The sequence below is a fragment of the Cryptotermes secundus genome, unplaced genomic scaffold (genome assembly GCF_002891405.2).
Source record: "Cryptotermes secundus unplaced genomic scaffold, Csec_1.0 scaffold497, whole genome shotgun sequence".
Lineage (NCBI taxonomy): Eukaryota > Metazoa > Arthropoda > Insecta > Blattodea > Kalotermitidae > Cryptotermes > Cryptotermes secundus.
In genome coordinates, this window is record NW_019730587.1 from 693,048 (window position 1) to 717,329 (window position 24,282).

A 24,282-nucleotide genomic window follows, 5' to 3' on the forward strand; every position below is an offset into this window, starting at 1 on the left:
GAGAGAGAGAGAGAGAAGAGGAAGAGGAGGAAGAAGAAGAAGAACAAGAAGAAGAAGAAGAAGAACAAGAAGAGGTAAAGTAAAGCTACCCCAAAACACCAGGATGCGAGCCGTTCCTCCTCCTTTCCACTTAAAGTCTTAGCTGACGTCAGGTCAGCTGACCTTGTCCCCCCCCTCCTGGACGCAATGTGAGGTTTCCTGCTTACTCAGAACGAATGCATCGTTCTCTCTCACCGTTAGCTTCAGCAAGGTAACATCGCTGCTTCCAAAATTAGTTTCGTTTATGTTGAATTGATCTTGTGAAATTCTGCTTCGGCCTGTGCAGTGTCTGAAGGGGGAAGAGTGCCCTCACGACGTGATCAAGGTTGCATCAAGTCGTGAGGTTAATCTTGTGTTTGTAATTTTGGAAACGCCAGTAAGTGACTTACTGTTGTAGATGGTTTCCTTTTCATCACGACGCCATGTGGCGTAAGTTAATTAATTTGCTTGGAGTTGAGTTGGCTTAAACAGCTGATCGCCCCTCAGGCGTGCAAAGTAACCTGTGTATATTTCCTTGTGCCCTTAAGGCTCGCCAAGGTACTGGCTTGTGTGCCCTTAAGGCTTGCCGGAGTACAGTTTTTTCCTAGAGAAGTTGAAAGATGCCATGAGGCGTGCCCATACTTGAGTCTGTGCGGCTAGGCACAGTGTGGTTCTGCATCAACTGTCGATTATGTTTTGACCAGTCCCTGCCCATCAGGCAGAGTACACCTGTATACTTATGTTATCAATATATACATTTATTTATATGTTTGGAAACGCCAGTGGTATTTGTGTATACTTGGGTTGGGTATTCCCTACCAGTTCGGACTAGCACATCCGTCCAGCTTGGCCCATAGTGCCGACAGCGGGTTTCCTCTCCCGAGATCCCCCACTCGACCTTGGGGAGGCATAGTACATCATGTACAAGCAAGTCGTTCTTATGAGCCTGTCCCTTACCCATATTGAACAGGAGTTCACGGGTCTAAGTGGGTAGGAGAACTGGGTTCTTGACCCACAGGGTCAAGGGACACAGCTCAGTTGTGAGATGTCGAGGGCCCCACATTATCTAGACAATCGGCTCAGAGATGGCGTAAGCTTGTCAGCCTTACACGCCAGCTGCGCTTTACTCGCCAGGAAAATTGTTTAATTAACTCCTGGTACTCATTTATGTTAGAGGCTGAGTCTACCCCAGGGCCACAGTGTGGCTGCAAGGATTAGGTCAACTGAAAAAAATCAAATGACCGCATTGGGACTTGAACCCGCAACCTTCCAGCTTGTAGCATAGCCCCTCAACCAACTACACTACCACGTGACCCCCACTATAGGGACAGCAAACATACTTTAATTTGGGGATAAGAGATCATCATCAGAAATTTGGGTGATTTTAAATCTCCCAATGGTACCATACTGGTGACAAAATTTTAACTCAGCAGTAAATGTATTAGTACTGATAATAAGTAAAGCTTGGCCATCTGGACTGGACAATCAGCTAATCACAAAAAGTCCAGTAAAATTTTAACAGTACCTTTATGGAAAATCAGGTACAAAAAGCTTCATAGCTGAAACTCCAAGTACAGACAGTGCAAAAAATAATGAAAAAATTGTGTCTCATTAAGAACTGCTCATTACAAAGGTGTCATAATCAAGCACTTGTTTTATGCAAATTTTTTCCATGTAGACAATGTTACATTTTACACTTCCATTTACACCACACAGTTTCCATTTATTGGTGATAAATTACCACCAGTTTTCATTCTATTATCAAGACCAGAAACACCTTCTTACAAAGGCAAGTTTCCATTAAGTTTCATTTTACCAACATTATCAGAAGAAGAAGATTGTTGTAATTTACATTCAAGACACTTGGAACTGGGACTATTGTAAACATTCCTGAAGCAATGTTTCATTCCATTAAACACTTTCACTGTAAACACTTCAATACTAAAGATTACTATCTTCTTGGATGTCATGTCACATAGTGTGATAGATTTTACTGTTTTAGTGAAATCTGCAACCTCCATGTTCAGGACAGAAGGGTAAGCCAAGCACGGAAAATTTGGAAAAACAGGACTGGAACCCGGACCCTGAGTGATCCACACTTTTCACGTTCATTTTACTCTTCTGCCCTGCATATGAAGGCAGCACGTTCCTTTGATACACCAGTAAGTATCTACCAGACTAAAAGTCAATCACATCTCAAGCAACAGCAATATTCATTGGGAACCTCAATTGTCATAATTTGTTACATTCTGACTATAACTTACCTCCCATGCTAATCCTGCTATGAATTCCTCATAAGCCTGACTTCCACATGTATTTGACAGAATAGAACTCTTGTCTTCCTGACCTTCAGCTACATATACAACAGCAATTTTGTGCGTTTCCCGACATCTCTGAAAATATCAACATGTTTATCATAAATCAGAACCCATGCTGACTTCATACATACATATAACAATTTAGACACTTTGTTAAAGTAATGTTCATTAGCACATATTTTAAATTATGTAAAATATAAGATAACAGCAGTAAAACAGAACATGTGAAATGAAAGAAAAACAGTAGTGACAAAATTAGAATTTTTAAAATTATTAGTTGGATACAAATGGTTAGATCAATTGCTCCCAAAGTGGTGAGATATGAGAAGCACAAGCCCATGAAAAATTCAATAAACTTTTAATGTCAAATTCACTTAAAAATAGGCCCACTTAATTATCCCTTCCACAAACACCCATCAGAACTGATCATCATCATCAGTAATCTGTCAAGACGACAGGTCCACAGTCTCTTCCAAAACAATTCCTCCACTTAATGCAATCTAGAGCTTTCTCCTTCAAATGAAAATATCCTCTTCTGTCCCCAAGGTCATCCAGCATCTTCTTACGTCTTCTTCCTCGTCTTCTTGTCACTTCTATCCGCCCCTCTATCTTTCCTTCAATAACTTCTTTTAGAAGGCAGTTTCTGCGTAAAACATGACCAATCCAATTAGCCTTCCATTTTCTTATTTCATGTAGGATATTCCTCTGCTCACTGACTCTAATTAACACTTCTTCATTTCTCACATAATCGGTCCAACTGATCTTCTCCATCCTTCTCCAACACCACATTTCGAAACTTTCCAGACGTTTCTGATCTACTGCCCTAAGTGTCCATGTTTCAGCCCCATACAGAGCTATGCTCCAAATGTAGCATTTCACTAGTTTCTTCCTCAAATTTAAGTCCAATTTGCTGGTAAAAAGATTCTTCTTCTTGCTAAATGCAGCTTTTGCCATGGCAATCCTGGATTTAATTTCACAAGTACACCTTCCATCATCTGTTAACAAGCTACCCAAATATTTAAAACATTTCACATTCTCCAGTTGTTTTTGGTCTATCTTTATTGTGACTGGGGTTGGTTGTCTCGAAATTTTCATTACTTTTGTTTTCTCCACATTCATTTCCATGCCATAGCACCTTCCAATTTCAATTAGTCTATCAATCATGCCCTGTAGCACAGTTTCTTCCTTAGCCATTAACACAAGGTCATCTGCATATTTCACAGTTTGAATAATTTGCCCTCCTAATTTGAAGTCACCGAGCCCATCCAGAGCTTCCTTGGTAAGGCATTCGCTGTACAAGTTGAACAGAATTGGTGATAAACAGCATCCTTGTCGAACTCCTCTTCCAATCTGCACAATTCTTGTCTCCCCTCTGTCCAGTCATACTCTAACTTTCTGATCCATGTACAATTTGCTAATCAATCTTCTTTCACGCCAATCGATACCTGTTTCCTTTAGGATCTGCATTAATTTGGTCCAGTTTACATGGTCAAATGCCTTCTGCCAGTCTATGAAGCAAACTCACAGTTCTTCATCTATCTCCAAAGTTCGTTCTGCTATAATTCTCATCATCCCAATTGCATCCCTGGTTCCTTTAAATCCAAACTGTTCTTCTCCAAGTATATCCTCTATTTTCCTTTCAATTCTCCTTTTAAGTATCTTTGCTATTATCTTTGCAATTACACATATCCATATCAAAAAATCATCAATATTTAGAGACTGCAATGATACAATGGAACAGAAGACTGATCAAGACTGACCTATTATACATATTTATATGACTCATATTCATGCAATATGTCAATGTTTAACATTTCTTGCTATGGTAATCAAAAATCGCATAGCTTCAGAGCTTCTGTCTCACTGCTATAAGAAGATTTTAATACATACAGAATGAAATGAAAAAACATGACATTACCTGTGTGTCAAGATTGCGTAGTTCTCGCAGCAGTTTTTCATTTTTAGACAGCAAGTGAAGCTGAGAACGACGTTCCCAACCAGCAAGGCCCAACTGTGAGAAAAGTAGCCGGCAGTGTTGAAATGGTGATTGAGATGGCTTGTGAGGAAATGTTGCCATGCATCCTGCTAGCATTCTAGAATAAAGTAACAGAACACAATTCCAAAATATGCAACATTATGCCCCATATTTGGGATGCTGTTCTTTATTCAGTGATTATCATACAGTTCCTCCAACTTCCCCAAAACAATATCTATGCATAGTTTGTCTGTTGCAATGTATGACAACTTATTATGGAAACCAAATGCAACACATATGGCAGAGCAAGATGAGACCAACAACAAATGGCAGGACAATATCATTGTCAACCTATGTCAAAAACATGCTTCCAGGTCATTGTCATTGTTGTTGTCGTCGTCATCGTCATCATTGACGTTATCCTTATCACCACCACCAAGACAATTTTCATCATCATGATCCTCCTCCTCCTATCGCAATGTTTGTAAAGAACGAGAGTTTAAAATAATCTCTTATACTACTGCTAGTGTGACGGACCAGGATGAACCAAGTCAAATTCTCATTACTTCAAGGATGTCAAGAGACTACCTATAAAACATGAAGACAATATAAATTCTTGGATGACCTCCAAAATATCTGAGGCCTACCCCACACAATTAGACAGAAAACTGCAAGATAAAAATTGGAAAATCTTGCTTTTCACTGATCAGTGTGCTATCCATCCGAAGAACAATACATGTCTCAGCAACATCAAAGTTGTATTTCTCACAGCTAACTGTAGCAGCCTGTTATGGATTTAAGGTCTGGGAATCATCCATGCATTCAAGTGTCGTTACAGAAAGCAGGCAAGTCATTGTGGCGTATGACACTGATGGAGTGATAGTGCACCACACTGTACCTCAAGGACAGACAGTAAACGCTGCCTACTACTGCAATTTCTTGCACAAGGATCTTCGTCCAGCACTCAGGAGAATGCTACATCACTTGTTGGCAACGAACAACACCATCCTTCATGACACTGTCAAGGATCTCCTTCGCTGCTGGTGATGGAAGATACTGCAACATCCACTATACTCGCCCGATACGAGTCCATGTGATTATGATCTCTTTGCCAAAATGAAAGAACCTCTGCGAGGGACACGTTACAACACACGAGAGGAGATTATTCATGCTGTAGGACGGTCACTGCTGGACATCAACAGAAGGGGACGCACTGATGGTGTACGATGCCTTCCACAAATTTGGCAGAAGGTGGTACATGGGGGGGCGATTATATTGAAGGAATGTACGTGTGTTTACCTCAGGTAATAAAGGCATTTCAGAACTGTAGAGGTCTTGCCACTACTTTTTATCCGACCTATGTATAATAAAAGCAAATGGTGGAAAAGCATGATATTTCTAAGAAGGTAAGGTAAAGCTGTCCCTGCAACAGGCCGTGGAGGCCCAGAGGGTTGTGAGACCTAGGGGTTCCTACATTTTCTAGAAAATCAGTTTACAAATACCAATGAGGTTGTCAGCCTTATGTGCTGGCCACATCATACCCCCAGGAAGATTCCTGGTACTCATTTCTGTTAGAAGTTGAGTCACCCAGAACCATTTAAAATTAAATTCGCTTAGTGGGGGGGTGGAGTCCAGCTGGGTCCACTCAGCATGGCGGCCACTGATTGATCTATTGTACCTGCCCCGGGTGATGATGATGAAGGAGAATTTGGTGGAATGAAGTTTGGCAGGGGAAACCCAAGTACTCAGAGAAGACCCGTCCCAGCGCCACTTTGTCTACCACAAATCCCACTTGCCCAGACCCGGGATATCGTGGTGGGAAGGTAGCGACTAACTGCTTGAGCTATTGCATGGCCTCAACCAGGGCCATAGTGCAGATGGAAGGATTAGGTCAATTGAAAAATCCATTGACCTCATCAGGAATCAAACCCATGACCTTCGACTTCATAGCATAGTGCCTCAACCAGCTATGCTACTGTGAAAACTACTAATTAATTACCAGAATGAGAATTAATCCATGCAAACACTGCAAAATTCAATTGTAGTAACAAAATGGTAGCAATGCAAAAATAAGCCATGAAAATTTCTTACTTAGAAATAATACAACTATGTAGCAATACAATATGAAAATCCCAAAATGTAAGTAGCATACTTACGTGATATCTGCTGAACGGCGCTGTAAGTACTCTTGCTCTGCATTTCGTTGGTTCAGTACCATGGTGATGGTGTCTTCCTCTGCTTCCCTTGTCAGTGGCGGAGGAGGAGTTGCAGGAATGTTACGAGGGGTGTCCAGACTCTCCAAACATTCTGGACTTGTGTAACCCAGGTACTGGAGAAGCTGTGCCAAACAGAAACATGAACAGTGCTGGCAAGAAAGACAGATACCATCTTCAGCTACGAATTATTTCAGCGATATATATTTCCATCACAAGACTGTTATGGTCACTTTAACGTTTATTTACGACAGGTTTCAGCCATATATGGTCATCATGTGTCCTTATTATGCTAACTTTTCACTGCAATGCTTGTTTCAATTTTACAATTATAATTAAACTTGCAATTAAAATTCAAATTAAAATAGGTTGCCCTATTAAATTTAGTAAAAATGACTTCAATCTCCTTGTGGGATCTATTAGCATAATTTTCAGTGGTGTAGGTGTGGTTCATGTAGTTTGTTAATGTTGGTATGTATGTTGATTTCTTTTATCTGCAACATGTAAAAACACTGTTATATCCTTTGTATAATTTATCCCATATCTGTCGCATGCGTGCAGCCAGTATGTGTATTTAGCGTGTTTTTATCCTGATTTCATAGTGAAACGGGTGGGATGCCATCTGGTGTAAAGTTCATGTAATGTCTCAAACATGGGGTTGTATGTGTCAATATGTGTTTCATTCATAGTAGGTTACCTTTACTGATTCTGTAAATGTAATATTTTTCTAAAATGTTTAAATGCTTTCCTTTTCATCCTGTTTTTATAATAACCATGGTGTACATTATAGTTCCATGTATGTCCTGAGTTTAATATGTGGTTTGATTACCCCAAATTATTATTATTCTCATTGCTTGAATGTGTTGTTTACATCTGATACTGTCATTCCTATTTGTCTTATGCATTTTAGTGGATAATCCAGGCATTTCATTTGGTAAATGCCACTTCTGTTGCACTTATCTGTTTGTATATGGGGCTTTAGTACATTCTTTACTGTACTGTGTGTAGAAGGCTATTCTTACATACAATATATGTACAATACTTGAAACTCCTTCCACCTGATGACAGACTCACAAATCATCAAGCTTAACAAAGATACATAATCTGTTCCTTTGACATAGAGAACATGTGCACTGATGCCATAAATATAATAATTAACAACATACTATAAGATAACCAAGAAACAAAACAGATGTACCCCCCAAAAAATATTATACTTACTACAGTGATGGAGCAGAATAATTTTGAATTTAACCAGCAGTATTATAAACAAACTGATGGGTTAGCCATGGGTGCACCATTATCATCAATAACAGCCAAAACATACACATAAGACATGGAACACAAACAAATATATCCAATCCTAACTGAACAACAAATAACTGCTTATTTCAGATATGTTGATGATTTACATATAATACATAACCAAAATGAAACAAACAGAACACACACTTAATAATTCAATAAATTAAAACCATCTATAAAATTCATTATAGAAAAGGAATTACACAAATCCATCAATTTCCTAGATCTTACAATACAACATAAAGACAACAGATTACAACTATCAGTATATAGAAAACCCACAGAAACTGACAGTATGATACCTAGTAGTTCACATCTTCCCTTACTTACTTACTTAATCATGGTGCTGAGCCCTTCTTGAGGAGATGCCAATTCTGCAGCTGGTCAAGAATTTCCCAGCATTTTATGGAACTCAAAGGTTCATTACTGTGTTCACAAGAGCCCTCCACTGGTCCCTATCCTTAACCAGATCAATCCACTACATACCATCCCATTCTATCTTTCTGAGATCCATTTAATATTGTCCACCCACCTATGCCTTGGTCTTCCCAGTGGTCTCTTTCCTTCTGGCTTCCCACCAATATCCTATATGCATTCCACTTCTCCCTCATTCTTGGTAGATGCCCTGCCCACATCATCTTCCTTGACTTGATCACTCTAATTATGCTTGGCAAAGAGTACAAGTTATGAAGCTCCTTATGTAGTTTACTCCAACCTCCTGTCACTTTCTCTCTCTTCGATCCAAATATTCTCCTCAGCACCCTGTTCTCAAACACCCTCAGTCTATGTTCTTCCCTTAATGTCAGAGACCAAGATTCACACCCATAGAGAACCATAAGCAAAATTACAGTTTTGTATATTCTAATTTTTATGTTTTCAGACAGCAGATGAGAAGACAAAAGGTTCTGCACTGATTGGTAGCAAGCATTACCTGAATTCAATCGCCTCTTAATTTCCTCATAAATCAGGTTTTGATTTGTTATAGTTGTTCCCAAATACCTGAACTATGCCACATTTTCAAAACATCTGTTAGCTATCTTTGTCATGATTTTGCCCTGCATTTCAGTGACAAAACAGAAACATATACCTAGTCGTCTCTGTGTTTACTTCTACACCAACCTCCTTATCAGTGTAGATTGAAATTTGTGTGTTTTTCTTTATGGTATCTACAACATTACCCAGTAGATTCACATCATCAGCAGAGACCAACACCTGATGTGTCCCATTTAATTTCAGTCCGACCTGGTTTCCTGGACATTCCTAAAGGCATATTTGAAAGAAGAGTTGAAAAGCACTGGTGATAAAGTAGCCACTTGTTTCAGACCATTCTGAATAGTGAAATTATCAGACAAATTTTTACCTATATGGACATTATTACACATTTTGTTTAAACACATTTTAATCAGCTTAACTAGTTCCATGGGTACTTCAAACTCTGTGAGAATATTGTATAATACTTCCCTTCTAACCCCCACGCAGTAGCATAGTTGGTTGAGGCACAAGCCGAAAGGTCATGGAATAGAATCCCAATGAAGTCATTGGATTTTTTCAATTTAACCTAATCCTTCCAGCCGCACTATGGCCCTGGGGTCGACTCAGCCTCTAACAGAAATGAGTACCAGGAATATTCTTGGAATTCTCTTGGGGGTAAAGGGCGGCTGGTGTGTAAGGCTGACAACCATACTGCCATCTATGAGTTGATTGTCTTAAAATGTGGGAGCCTCAACATCTCACAACCATATGGGCTTCCATGGCCTGTTACAGGGATACCTTTACTTTTACTTTTTACTTACTTCCCCCCTAACTGAATTATACACTTCCCTGAAGTCTGCAAATAGCTGATGTACTCTCTCATTGTACTCACATTTTTTCTCCAGTACCTGATGAATGCAAAAGATCTGATCAACAGTATACCTGTTATGTCAAAACCCACAATGATGATCCACAATAACTTCATCTGTGTATGGACTTAACCTTGAGAGAAGAACATTGGATAAAATTTTATCCAAAGTTGATAGCAGTGATATCCTTCGATAATTACTGCAGTCAGTTTTATGACTCTTCTAGTGAACTGGTACAACAATAGACTCCTTTCACTGATCTGGAAATTTTTCCTTATTATAAATAGAATTAATTAGCTGATGGATCTTAGAACGTAATATTTCACCTCCTGCTGGAATCAGCTCTGCCAGATTTTGATCACTACCTGGTGATTTGTATTTTCCAACTTTGCGATAGCAATAACCTCAAATGGGCTAGGATCAGGTACTAATGACTCAACTGCATGTATTTCTATCTCCCTAACATCACTGACCCTATGTACATTCAATAAGTGAGAGAAGTAGTTCTTCCACCTATTCAAAATGTTGTGGGAGTCTGCAAGAAGATCACCATTCTTGTCCTTCACTAAGTTACTTCTAGGTTGGTAACCCCTTTTTCAGTCATTTATTCCTCAATACAATAATACAAATATGAATGCTAAAACATGAAATTCAAACTCACATGAAGAATGCAGACACAAACTGTAATATGTGTATAGGAATTCAATTATTAAACATAACAGACAAGGCAGTCAGCCAAAAATTTCAAATCACTTTCATAATGTGATATTACATATCAATAACATAAATGAATCAAACATATGCACCATGAATGGGTGTACAAATAGTGCTACATGATTTTATAACTCCACTGCATGGTCTCCTTTACATATAACTGTTACATTTTGCAGACTTCTGAAGCTGCAAGGAGAAGCCTGTTTCATGAAGTTACAAACATACACATGTACTTTCAGTTCTTCATTTCATGCAATATACATACATCGTCCAAGTTGTCCATATCTTCAGCTCCATTATCACAGGTTGGGAGCATATGAGGCGGGCGATGACGCAACGTATGCTGAGGAGGACAACTATGCAGTTCACCACCTACAAAGCTAGATGTCAACATGGCCTCTTCCAATCTAGATGAGACTGATATGGGTTTCGATGAACCACAAATCCCAACTCCATCTTCTGGAAGTAAAATGAATGTCAATCATAATTTGTGTTTCTTTGTAAACAGGACATTCAAGTTCTGATGCTTCCAAAATTTATCAAGATACTTTGGACAGATCTTAAGACATTTTTCATGCAAATTATTCTGTCTTTAGAGGCAAAATTTAATTAGTAATAAAATGGTACAGCAGGCACATCTCAAGTTATTAGGTACTTTCTTCCAGCAGGAATGGTGGGAATCATTCCAAGTTACTTCATGAAAGATTCTGGTGCATGAACTGGCACTGGAGCAGGTTTTCTCTGAGATTGTTTAGTTGGCCCCTTCCTGTCTCCTATCATTATTCCACCACTGCTCCATACTCATTTATCATTGGCCTGGGGTGTGCAACATCCCTGAGCAGGTATCACATTATCACACCCTTAAGCTGAAAATTTCGGCCTCCATCTCTGACTATGCCCTTGGCTGGTTACAGAGTAAGGATGTTTTTTTCTTCCTTACTATGTCCTTTTATTACAACTTGGTGATATAGTTTATTCATAATCTGTACTCATATAAATTCAGATTTCCTGAAAAATCTCCATTCCAAATGTCACACATTGAGCTCCAATGGCACATTAGTTTGTGTTATCAGTCCAAAAACTATGTACAGATTCCATATGGCTCCCAGTTAGTTTTATATTCTAAAGAAACATGAGCTCCGTCAAAGATCTGATGCCATGAAAATCGTCAAGCATTTTCATTCAGTGGTGCTGGTACTGCACCCTCTTTGCATTTTCATGGTACTGAAGAATCAAAATATGCACAGATATGGTAGTTTCTAATGGTGTAATGTTCATACCAAGTCTCAGTAAATCGATCAACTGGGTCCGAAGTAATCAGGATACAGGAACTCACATATGCAATGATACCATAAGCCATAAAACAAAGTTTTTGGCAGAATTAATTAACCAACTTTGACAACCCACTTCAGTAAAATATGTTTTCATATTGTCTGCCCGTCTTCATCAGAAGTCTCCCAAACAGCTTCTTTCCCTTATGCTATCCACTTCAAATTCTGCAATAATTATCACCTTCGTGTGCACTGTATGGGAAGAATTTGACAGCACCATACTAAACACCTCATCCTTACCTCCACTGTGGGACCTATACACTAGACAATATCCTTCCTCCTGACTCACCCTGAAGATGACAATTGCAATGTATGCTAAAAGCCACAATTCCACAAATGGTATAGATGACATAAAAATGGTTGAAGGTAAGATGAGAGAACTAAAAACGCGACAGCCCCTTTCCAAGCAACCATCAGGATATGGATACATGGACAAAGGTTTTACAGAAGCTTGTGACTTCCTGAGCAACTAAGCTACCGCAGGACTTGAGGTTCTCACAGCAGTGGTTATGAACAAGTTCTATCTTCTGGGATATAATGCCATGTAGGCTGATGAAACTCAACCATTGTTTTGGAGGAATATATAACCTCCAACATGTTTCACTGAAAATTCATATGACTTGACTTGGCTCATCCTAATCTGTCACACTGGCAACAGCATAAAATGACTCGCAACACCGTCCAGTGTGATTGATCAATAAATTTGTATTTCAATGTTTAAATTTCCTTAGCACATTCCGGTCAGATTGACCATCTTCAGAAGGACGCAATCAACATTTAGGAAACCACTATTACAATACCTTATAACAGCATTAAGTACATGAAGATTATCTTTAATTTGTCACTCACTGTGAAGGACCATAATCGCATACCCTTTGCACTCATTTTTTCTCATTAAAAATCACAGTGTAAAACTGACTTTCATTTGTGAAAAAATTGAGATGAACTACAACCTTGCTAGTAGAGTGTGAGCATGCAAGTATAAAAGCTAATACACGAGTCAGCTACCACCTTTTGGGATGCACTGGAGAGCTAAATATGACAAATGGGTAGTGCTGTTAACTTTGATGCAACTAGGCTATACATTATACTTTCTGACACAAATTTTTCTGGGAAAAAATATGTGGTGCATTTCAGAAAATACAGTAAATAAAATTTAAATCAGAGACCACAATGTGGATATAATATTGCAGGCAATTCAAAATCGTAAACACACCTGTTTCTTCTTCTTTGGTAAGTCGATGTGAGCAAATGGAGTCCTCGGGACTGCAGTAAAGGATGGAAGCATCCCATGATGCCTTTCCACTCAAGTCCCTTAAAATGATTCTCACTTGTGAGGGGGCAGTTCTCAGTCCAGCTGTTATGCCACCGCCTGGTACTTCCAGAGCTGGCAACTCAACTAATGACACCATAAGACTGTTGCTGAGCACAAAAAGCTGCTCAGGAGAAAAAAAAAAACAAAACAAAAGAGATACACAGGTTTGTAATTTGTCACTGATCATACTGATGCTAGCAAACACATTTAATCATAACTACACAATTACAACGGTTATTGGGATAGTAAACTCCGGTGAGCTATTAACAAAAGAAGCAACCAGAAAAAAATATATTACGTACAAAAAATACATACATACTTAAGCCATTTCTCATCATAGTCACTGCCAGAATCGAGGCACTTGTCACAAGAGGCAATAAGCTTTGCTATGTCTGTGTCAAGGAAGTTTGCTACCTGTAAGCTCAGCCATGTTTTGACACCTTCCATCAACTCCTCATTATTGCTGAAGTGCTGTAATCCCAACCAGTTCATCAAGTAGATAAACAGGTGGCAGTTGCTCTGAGCAAGAGAGGGGCTGCAAGAAGGGGGGTCAAACAACTCCCAGTTGAAATGCTCCAGCAGTGCTCAAATGCAAGCAGCTCTCTGCAGACACATACTGTAATGTCAGCATTCCACACCTTTCGGAATGGACCTACACAGTTTCTTTTTTTAATGTTTTGCAGTACACTTCTGACATTACTGTGGTCCCTTGTTGCATGAATTCCACCACCAGCACTCATGTCCTGTCTCAAAGAAAAAATACACCTGCCATCAGCTTTCTAGCAGAAAATGTTTGTTTAAACTTTTATGGCTTGTCTGGTGAATGTGTGTGCATCCACTGCTTTGACTGTTCTTTGGTTTCAACATTCACAAATGAAACCCTGGTTTTTCACCTGTTAATCATGCGATGTGATTCAGAAATTCATCACCACCTTTGTGGTATCACTATAAAAAAGTCTACAAAAGTTGAAGCCATTATCTGCATTTTGTGTGCATCCATGAGCACTTCTGAAACCCATCTTGTGCAAAACTTCTCATAGTCTAGAATAACTGTGATAATCTCACAAAGATCATTGTGCGAAATTTGTGGAAATTCACATGAAAGTTCTGAAATTTTAAAGTGCTGTCTTTCACAAATATTTTGGTCAACACTCACTATAGATGGCCGACCACTTTGCTCTTCATCATAAACATTTGTTCGCCCTCCCATCTTTGAACATTCTACACCACTGGCTTATTGTTTTTGCACTCATCATATTTTGGCCATAAACCACAAACAACTCACAATGGATTTCCACAAAACCAGTGTTTTTGTGTGAAGGAAGCAGATAACAGCTCAATTATCAATCACAGGATGCATCATATCTCATTCTGCAGAGACAAGAACAAATACTAGGTGACCAGTGATGTGAAGGTATACAAGGTAATGAGTCATGTGACAATATCTCACATATGAGCTCTCCCTTGCTTCTACACTAGTTGCCTAAAATAAATGGAGGTTACTTTACAAATAGCCCTCTTATTATTATTTGAAACTAAACTAAATATGTATCATGAACAGAAAATGAGAAATATTCCTTTTGTTCTTCTACTCCATCACATCATTATCGTTGTCGATGTCGTCCTCACCATCATCAACACCATCACCACCACCACCAGCATCACCATCGTCCTTTCCAGCATCAGGCCTATTGAAACCTGTTGCAGATTTTACAAAACACAATCCTTCCAATGCTCCAGACATTTCCAAAAACTTCTTTTTTCTTTTGTATGGTACTTTTAACACCTCAAGCCAGTGTCCCAAGTATGTGCTCGCAAGCCTTTATTGGCGGCAGCCCAAGTATGTCTTTACTGACTGCAAGCTCACATAAAAATTGGTATTGCTTGGCCATCTCTTTGTGGAGAATAAAATTACTCATAACTGAAGCACTATTCTAAAGGCTGCAGTCTTCACTGTACTAGTTGTTTCCTCCAATTGAATGATTTCATAGAATCTACAAGGAATGTTTTGTAACCTTCGAACCAGCTGCTCAGTGGTCTCAAAATGGTGTGGCCTAGTACATTCTGTGGCCAGGAAATCAGTGATATATTTTAAGTTTTGGAACTTCCAAGCGATGAAGAACTGTGTCATTATGATAGTGGAAGTAACACAAATACTTCTGAATCTGGAGAGTGTTACTCATGCAATGAACTCAGAAAATCAAGAATCTGAAGAAAATTCAGTGAGCAATGCAAGAGTAATGGGGTCCAGATTGGAAGCTCAGGGTGAACGGTATTGGGAAAAGGTTAATGAATCACAGTGTCCTATTACAGTTCCATTTTCTGAAACAATGGCCCCATATAGTCTGTTATAATAGCACCAGAGGCTTTGAAGTTACATTTTTACAATTCCACAATGGACATTATAGTTACAGATACATACCACTAAAAATTCAGACACACACACACACACAAGGATAGATTAAAAACACAATCACGTGTTCTCACTGGTATGATATTGACAGTGATGAACTTTATGTCTTTTTTTACACAAATTCTTATTTGGGAATACACTGAATGGTAAAAAGAAACTCATATTTCAGCAGACACTTTCTTTTGATTCTAAAGGGTTTTAACAATGGTCTATAATGCTCAGAATTACCAGGGTTTTGGACTTCCTCCATTGTCCAGTAATCTAGAAACTAGAGAACACAACATTTTGGAAGCTGGATCCATTTCCATCGACAGGTGAAGGGGGGAAGACACTTACCCTGTTAGGTACCTTTAAAAGAGCTAACCTCAATCACTGGACAAGTACCACAAGATTCACTACAGCTATTTAATCACCCAAGACCAGGCTAATTTGTCGAGAGATAACATGAATATATGCAATAAAAATTGTGATAAAGCATCCACATGCATGGAACTAGGATAGAAAAGGAGGCAGAAATGTATGCTACAAATCTAGCCAACAAAACCTAGTGCATGAGCACCAATATATAGAAAAAATGGGAGGGGGAATTGTGAAGACATGCAGTGACTACCACTATCGCCATCTGTGGAGTAAAACTTGAACACTATAGACTAAAACATTATGGAAACCCATGAAGAATCTGTCATGTCATACAGATTTTCTCTGTGAGTTGGAAACCTCATTGTTGATGAGGGGGATCCAGATAGGAGAAATGTCCAGACTGTGTTGGCTGATGGGATTGGTTTAGCATGCCATATGGGCTGACGCCTTATATTTTCTGTACCTGCTGTTACTTTCAATTTTCAAAATTCTAGCATCTTCCCATCCTACCCTATGACCCTCTTCATAGGCATGTTGGGCTAATTTTGATTTTTCTAGAAGACCCTGCTTTCACTGTGCCAACATTCATGGAGCCGCACGGCCAGAGGTCTGCCTGTTTTGCCAATGCAGCTTCTGCCACATTCACAGGGAATGCTATAGATGCACTGTGCCATCTGTTGTGGGCCTCTTTTCACCCTGGTTTTCATGAGTGAAGTCCTAAGAGTGTGTTTAGTTTAGAAGCTCGTCCTCATGTTTTACTGATTCCCTATACTTTCTCTTGAAGGTTCCAGTTTTTTATATGCATATATAAAAGGATTATTATATTTCATGAATAATAATGAAATTGAAACTTTGTAAGGTAATTAGCATTATTTAAAATTGATCCTAATCTGAAACACCAAAACAGCAAATTTAGTAACCTCTATAGATTAAGGAAAACATATCCCTCAATAAATCCTTAACTTTGTGGATGTGTAGACTGGGATTCAAGTAACATTCACTTGAAGGCTTCCAAGTTTCACATAAAATAATTCATCTTCATCTACCAGATATCTGTGGAAATTTTTAATATACAGTGTAATCACAACAGATATCACAAGCAGTGTTGTCCCAGCTAGCCATCTAAATACAAGCAAGACAGTTATAAAATTGGTGGAACCACTTTCCAGGAGAGGATTCACATTTTGAACAAACAATTTCTAGAATTCTCCAGATCTCTACCGGTTTCTAAAGAAAAGTGCTATAAATGTACCCAGGACACTGTGATTGAATAGGAAGAATGTGCCTTTGGCTGTAAAAGAAGCAAAACTGAAAGAGAGCAAGCATATTGCTGTGCAAAGTCAAGGAATGATGATGCTGAACTGGATGGACACATTTCACAGTGATACAATGGCGGCAATTTGGAATATAATTCATTTATGGGAGGAGTAAAGGATCAGAAACTTCAACCATATAAAAGTGAGAGAAAGAGAAGCACAAAGTGGTACACAAAACTGTTCAAAGAGGCTGCTAATTACTTTGGTACATATTGCCTTTGTGCATTATGGAGAAAAAATGAAGAAACTAAACCATTTGGATTTCAGACAAGAAATAAAAGAACTACTTGAAGCATATAGAAAGGTTTTACAACTTCCTTGCCCTGGAAGTTCATAGACGACACTAATACTTGACAGACTGACAGCAAGACATTTTGTAGAAAGGATACCTTTGTCTGAGAGGGAGGCCAAGCCAGTGAAGAGATGGGAGTTTGCTGCAGGGCAAGCATAAAAAGAAAATAAATGTTATTTTTGTGTAGAGACGGTGGAGTAGGTTTGTGTGGAGGCCTGCTTTAAGATCTATCACATCACTTTCTAGCAGCAAATAAGGCAAGGTCTTATAAAGAAAATCATGTTGCATGACATTTTAGACCACTTGTAAAGCCTCCAGAAAATTTCATAAAACTCATTTTAGTAATTTCTGGAATATGTAGTAGTGAAAGAATCCTGTGAGAAGTGTTTGCTACAGAGTGATTTAAATACTGTTGCAATGTAGGTCACTCCAAAAGTTAGGCACAGCATTTTTTTTTAATTCAGTTTCTCTTCTACAATTTTGCTATTTGTAGGGTGCACAGAAGGATCCTTCCCCTTTGGATTCAAATTTAATTCAACCCGTTCCCACATGTAGCACTGTCATAGCACTCCTTTGAAGTGGCTGCTGCATTTGATGTTTGTCAACAGCAACATGCTGTCACAGAGTTCTTGTGGTGTGGGAATGTGACAGTTGGAAACATTAACAAGAGATTGAACAATGTGTCTGGAGATGATGCTGTTGATTGCAGTACAGTTAGTCGGTTGGCACACAGATTATCTGGTGAAAGTGGGCATCCCAATATACAGGAATCTCCTCGCGCCGGCAGACTTACACACCTCACAAACACCTGACAATGTGCAGCGTGTTAACAATATGGTTTTGGAGGACAGATGTGTGACTGAAAGAAATGACAGTCCAACTAGGAATTGGGGAAGCAAGTGTGTGCAAAATATTGAAACAGTTGGAGTTGAAAAAAAGTTTGTGCAAGGTGGGTTAGGAGGATGTTAACAGATGCCTACAAAGAAACCCGAAAAACTGTGTGCGGTGAACTCTTGGCATAGTATGAGAATGGTGGAGATAACTTTGTTGCGAGAATTGTGATGGGAGATGAAACATGGTTGCACTATTTTGAGCCAGAAACAAAGCGGCAATCAATGCAATGGCACCATGTGAACTTACCCAAGAAAAAGAAATTCAAATCTGCGCTTTCAGCAGGAAAAGTTATGATTATGGTCTTTTTTGATTCAGAAGGGCTTTTACTTGTGGACATCACGCCACAAGGAAACGCCATTAATTCTGACGCATATGTGGCAACCCTAAAGAAACTTCAAGCTCGACTGAATTGTGCTTCACCACATCAGCAGATTGAGGATGTTTTGCTGTTGCACAACAATGCCTGACCACACATCAGTCAGAAAACCAAGGACGAGATCACAAAACTTAGATGAACAACACTGCCACACCCTCCTTATAGCCCTGATGTGGCACCCTCTGATTACCATCTCTCTGGATACACTGAAGGAATCCCTTCGTGGAACAAGATTTGAAGATGATGCTGCCCTCATTATGACCAATAAATGGTGGCTCAGATGTGCTCGTCCAGAGTTTTACTGTGCTGGCATACAGGCCCTAGTTCCAAGGTGGCGTAAAGTCTTAGCAATAAACTGTATATCTTACAAATAGAGAGTAACAGCAAAATTGCATTTTATAAAACAATATGGGCTTGGTGAACTTGTGCATTATGAAGTGGTCCTGATGGTAATGCATACAAAACCTGCAATGATTGGTGTCGACCAAAATCTCAGTTGGTGAGAAACTTGGCATCTATGCCAATTGTTCACTGTCTTTGCTCTAACCTGTATATTTGGAGCAGAAAAAACTTCAGCACTGAGCTCATCTGTTGCAAGGCCAGGCACATCATCATGTTCTACAACCATGGATGACAAACGAGCAGCTCCAATTCCCATAGGGAAGTGGCCCAGATGGTTCACCAGATGCATCATCACCTGTAAAGAAAAAATGAAATACAACACACTTGGAGTTTCCCACCATCTTACAATATGAAACATTCAATACTATTATTCCTCTTGATTTACAAATGCATATACAGTCAACTCTCAATTATCTGGGGGCGGATTAACCAGTTTGCGGCTTAACCGGGGCTACTGAGGCTTTTTTGAGGCTTATATGTTGTTTAATATTCATTCACTTTTGTTCCACATGGTGAGTTGTAACACTATTTTTTGCACTAGTGTGAAATGAGCTCTGCATTCTTTGGTCCCATTATGCTAACACAATGTTCTAGGGTAGGGGTGAAAGAATGCAAGGATTTGTGGAAAGTTTCAAGGGCAGATACACCGCCCCAGTTGGTCTCTTTGTATCGATCTTCAAGTGCGTTAGCAAAATGTCAGGATGTAAAAGGAAGCGTGTTGTGTTAAGTATTCAACGGAAACTCATATGAGCCGGGCTTCGAAATGTTAAGCAGTGACGAAACCGTAAGTTCAGAGGGGGTGCAGCCAGAAGAGTGGAAAGAAAGTGAGAATGAGGAAGAGGTGGACAGTGCTGCTAGTAAGAAAATATCACATGGTGCTGCTCTTAATCATTTGGAATTCTTACTAGACTATCTTGAGAGTGAAGAGAAGAGTTTATTAAGTGACAAGCTAATATTACGTAGGTTTTGTACGGATATCCGTAAAAAGGAAAATGCTGCGAAAAAGCAAACAACAATATTAATTTTTTTTAAGTGTTAGGTGTGAATATTCGTAAAAAGTGTTGGATGTTGTTGAACACTGTGACTGAAATAACTAATTCACACTTCAGTATAATGTAAAAAAAGTATTAAATAGGCCATGAGATGACATAAAAATGAGGTTGAGTAAATTTAAATACAGGTAGGCCTACAGTATTATGAAGGTACAGTATTACACTACTACTTTTAATAACATTTGTCTTAACCGGGTTTTCGAATAATCGTGATTTCCATGCCCGCCATTATCCCGGATAATCGAGAGTTGACTGTACCTTAATTAAGATATTATTGTAATGTGTATAGTTAGGCAACAGCATGATAAACACCTTCTCGCTTAAGCATTTGACAACAATACATGATCATTGCTAGGTAATGACTCAGTAAACATGTTAAAATGTGCACCAACAGAAACTGCATCTCAGTGAACAAATGTTTATTGCTCATTGCTAGGCAACAGCCAGTGCACCAATGAAATCATTGGCTAGGAATCACGTGACTTGTTTTCTGTAAGTCTGCACTGAAGGTTTATAAGGAACAACAAAGGTCAATTGCAGTCAGCTGTAAGCTGGAAGAGCAAATTGGAGCTAGCGAATGGAGAGCCCAGGAGCATCCAGCAGTTGTGAGTACAAGGACAGAGGAGTACAGAGTAACTGAAGACAAGAAGCCGTCATAGTTATTTGAAGTGACAGCATCTGTGTTGAGATATGTTGCTAGGAGATGACTAGTGTGAGTGTAACGGCAAACTGTAGATTGTGTAAATCAGTGATAGCGCTGTATTTAAGTGCAATTAAGAGAGGTTGTAACTGAGATGCTAATAAATCCAAATCATCTGAGCCAGAACCCATCATTTTGCTATGCATACCATCCCACACGTGACAATATGCTGTACTTGCCTGAATAAGACACATATTTTTTTCTCTTCCAAGTAGCTCTAGAAAAACAGACTGCATTTTATTCTCAGGCACAGTTTTGTTGGTAATTTCAATACAAATATGGAACATAATTGAAACAGGAAATACAGTGTAAGTCAAAACAATTCATGTGTGATATGAAGTCACAATCTTGAATCACAGAAATGTTGTACAGAAGTCCGCTGCTAGATTGCATGAAGCATTAATGCCTCACAGCCACATATGTGCAAAACAGTTGAGGAAGTGTTGGGGCTGGTATTTCTCATTTGTCTGTAACAAACTGATATACAGAAAGCATGTAAGCTAACAGAGACCTGACCCTCAAGCCTAGAAATGTATCTGTAACCAAGCAAGAGTGATATACCAGATTTTGAAATGACAGTAAACACTCTGAATTGTATAATTATTTGTAAATCAAATGATTCAGTGCCCAATAAAATCAATTAGCAATCCAAACCCTGTGTACAGTCATTATCACGTGACAACTTGTGTCAGCAATGGGATTCTGTAGTTGAACTGTTGATTGTGGGTTGCTTTTTGTGAAGTGGAGTATATATATATATATATATATATATGTTCATCTATGTATTGTCAACAGAATGCAGGACAAAACTGTAACACAAGTATAGTAAATAAATCCTTTGAAAATAAGGCAAAGTTAAAATATCTGGGAACAATGTTAACAACTCGCAATTACATTCATGAAGAAGTTACAAGCAGTTTAAAATTGGGGAGTGCTTGCTACCTTTGTCTCACCACCTGCTATCTAAAAATGTAAACCATAAATTACTGAAACCTATAATTTCATATGACAGTGAAACGTGGTCTTTAGAACTAAATGAAGAACATACATTGTGGGAGTATGAGAATAGGTTGTTGGAGGATGCAGACAAGAAAGTGAGAGAGGGAAAGGGGCAAAATGTTAGTGAGAACTGCATAATGAGGAGCTTCATAACTAGTGCTCTTTATTAAACATTATCAGGATGATCAAATGAAGGAGGATGAGATGGGCAGGGGATGGATCATGCATGAGACAGACATGAAATGTATACAGAATTGTGATCAGAAAACTGAAGGGAAGAGACCACTTAGAAGATCTACACATCAATGGGAGGATAATATTACAACAAATCTTACAGAAACAGGTTGTAAGGGTGTGTGGTGGATTCACCTGGCTCAAGATAGGGACCAGTGGCAGGTTACTGTGAACATGGCTTAACATAAAGTTCGTAATTTCTAGAGTAACTGAGCTCCTCAAGAAAGAGTATGGTCCACTGAGTTAGTTTGCTAATTGAATTCACACCTACAGTTCAATTTTCAAACTGTGGGCATACTGAATTCCAAACACAAATAGGTGTACCAAAAACAGTTTATGTAGTGTACCATTCTGGCTGCCATCTGGATAGACTGGTTGGAATGATGATGGTGGGACAGTGATCCACTTTCTTGGATCATTGCTGATGACCGACGTCCAACTGGTGGGGTAGAACCTTCCTTCAGATCATCCAATAGGATGTTAGGATCAAAGTCTTGTACCAAGTCTGGTTGGAACAAGCCACCAGTTGAGCCACTAACCCCTGACCCACTGCCACCTCCTCCTTGTAACTGATTTAGGACCTAGAAAAGATAAGAATCCAGACTATAATACAAATCGAAGTCCTTAATGCCTAAATGTAAAAATTCAACTGAGCTTCCCAATAAAACTGAAAAATATAACCAATCTGTTCTCGGTAGAACACCTGTAACGAGTTAACATGGAAAGATGAGTTACTGGTTACTGAGGTGGCAAATTTTTAACTCCTTCCAAATAATATATAACACATATACCCACAGGTTAGTGTCACAGAATTAAGATAGTTACTGATGTTTTCCATGTTAACAAGACCATTTTCTTGGGGCATTGCCTCTGTAACTCTGTTACAGGCACAGGAAGTACAATGCCTTTCATGCAAAATGAAAATACAACATTTATAATTTATTCTGGGTTCCATCAAATCTCAAAAAGAACAAGAGGAAAGGAAGAAACAAGAACAGAAACAAAACATGGAGGAAAGAAGGAAAGGAAGATAAGAAAAGTCATTAAGAAGGTTGGAAAACAATGCTACAGCAGATGCTTTGCCTGAACACGATTAGATGTTACCTTGAATACTGTGAGCAGAAGGCAGGAGCCATTGTTTGATGCAAGCAAATAATTTGCAGGAATCTTCATGCACCACTCGCCAAGACAAAACATGAGAGATGTCAGCAAGTGCTTGTCTCGCTCTGATGTTGTAACATTATTTTGTGGCATCAAATGAGATAATGTCAGTGCTAATACCTGTAAATATAAACACATGACCCACCAAATGTGCTTTTAAATGGTATGCAGACAATGATTTCAAAGAAGACAGCCATTGCATAGTCACAAAAATTCACCTGAAGAAACCGGGGGGAAAAAAAAAGTGTAAAAACCTCAGACAGGATACTGGTAGCTGTTAATCCACATGAGATTGGAATCAAGTACCATACTTCCCAGACATTATTACTAAACCATACAACTCGATATAAACTTTGAGAACGAGTACTTCAAAATTAGGCTGTTCTATGACAATTCTGTCAGTTTTAAAATAACCACTATTTATTTTTTAAGTCTTTTTATTTAATGATGTGGCAGAAGGTAATGAATGTGGAGCAGTTGGTGGATTGAGAAGTGTCAGAGGACATCAAGTATCCAAAGAAAATCTACCCCAGTGCCATCCTACATGACTGAACCTGGTGCTACCAAGCTGTGAAAGCAGTGACTACCCACCTGAGCTATGGTACAGCCCTTTTTCAAAAATTATTTTTTCATTATTCAATATCACTGTACCAGGCCTTGGGTTATGTACCATTAAATGAGATGAGGGGCAGATGAGCTGGAAGTAGTTGTAATCTGTTTGTAGGTACCAACATGTCATTCATCTGGAAGGACTGAGGAAAGAGAAAGCCTCAACCAGTGGTTCAGAGATTAACCTGATTCCTCCAAAATACAAGCCAGACACATTATCACCAAATTAACATGTCTCTCTTGAAAATAAAATTCCTCCTGTACCTTACCTCAATGATCCGGGATGGGATCTCTGGATAATGCTCTACAAGTCGATCAGCATGGTCACACAGCAACAGCAAGATGTCTGAAGCCACTTGCCCAACTGTTTTGTTATTAAACTGTGTCAAAAATCACAATTAGTTTCATCAGTAATTAACATATCAAGGCGAATGACTAGTACAT

At 39.0% G+C, this 24,282-nt stretch overlaps 1 protein-coding gene across 5 annotated transcripts in view; it reads right to left on the bottom strand.

Annotated features, from left to right (window-relative positions):
• Positions 1–24,282, bottom strand: part of LOC111866369 (probable Rho GTPase-activating protein CG5521) — a 134,665-nt gene that overhangs the window by 32,547 nt on the left and 77,836 nt on the right. For all 5 annotated transcript variants that reach the window (XM_023855257.2, XM_023855256.2, XM_023855258.2 and 2 more), the window contains 9 exons: positions 24,108–24,218; positions 23,173–23,349; positions 22,416–22,649; positions 19,229–19,378; positions 12,932–13,151; positions 10,650–10,843; positions 6,468–6,649; positions 4,255–4,429; positions 2,283–2,411 (listed from right to left, as the gene is read on the bottom strand). In XM_023855257.2, coding sequence (XP_023711025.1) covers positions 2,283–2,411; positions 4,255–4,429; positions 6,468–6,649; positions 10,650–10,843; positions 12,932–13,151; positions 19,229–19,378; positions 22,416–22,649; positions 23,173–23,349; positions 24,108–24,218 — 1,572 coding nt within the window. The remainder of the gene's footprint in view (positions 1–2,282; positions 2,412–4,254; positions 4,430–6,467; positions 6,650–10,649; positions 10,844–12,931; positions 13,152–19,228; positions 19,379–22,415; positions 22,650–23,172; positions 23,350–24,107; positions 24,219–24,282) is intronic.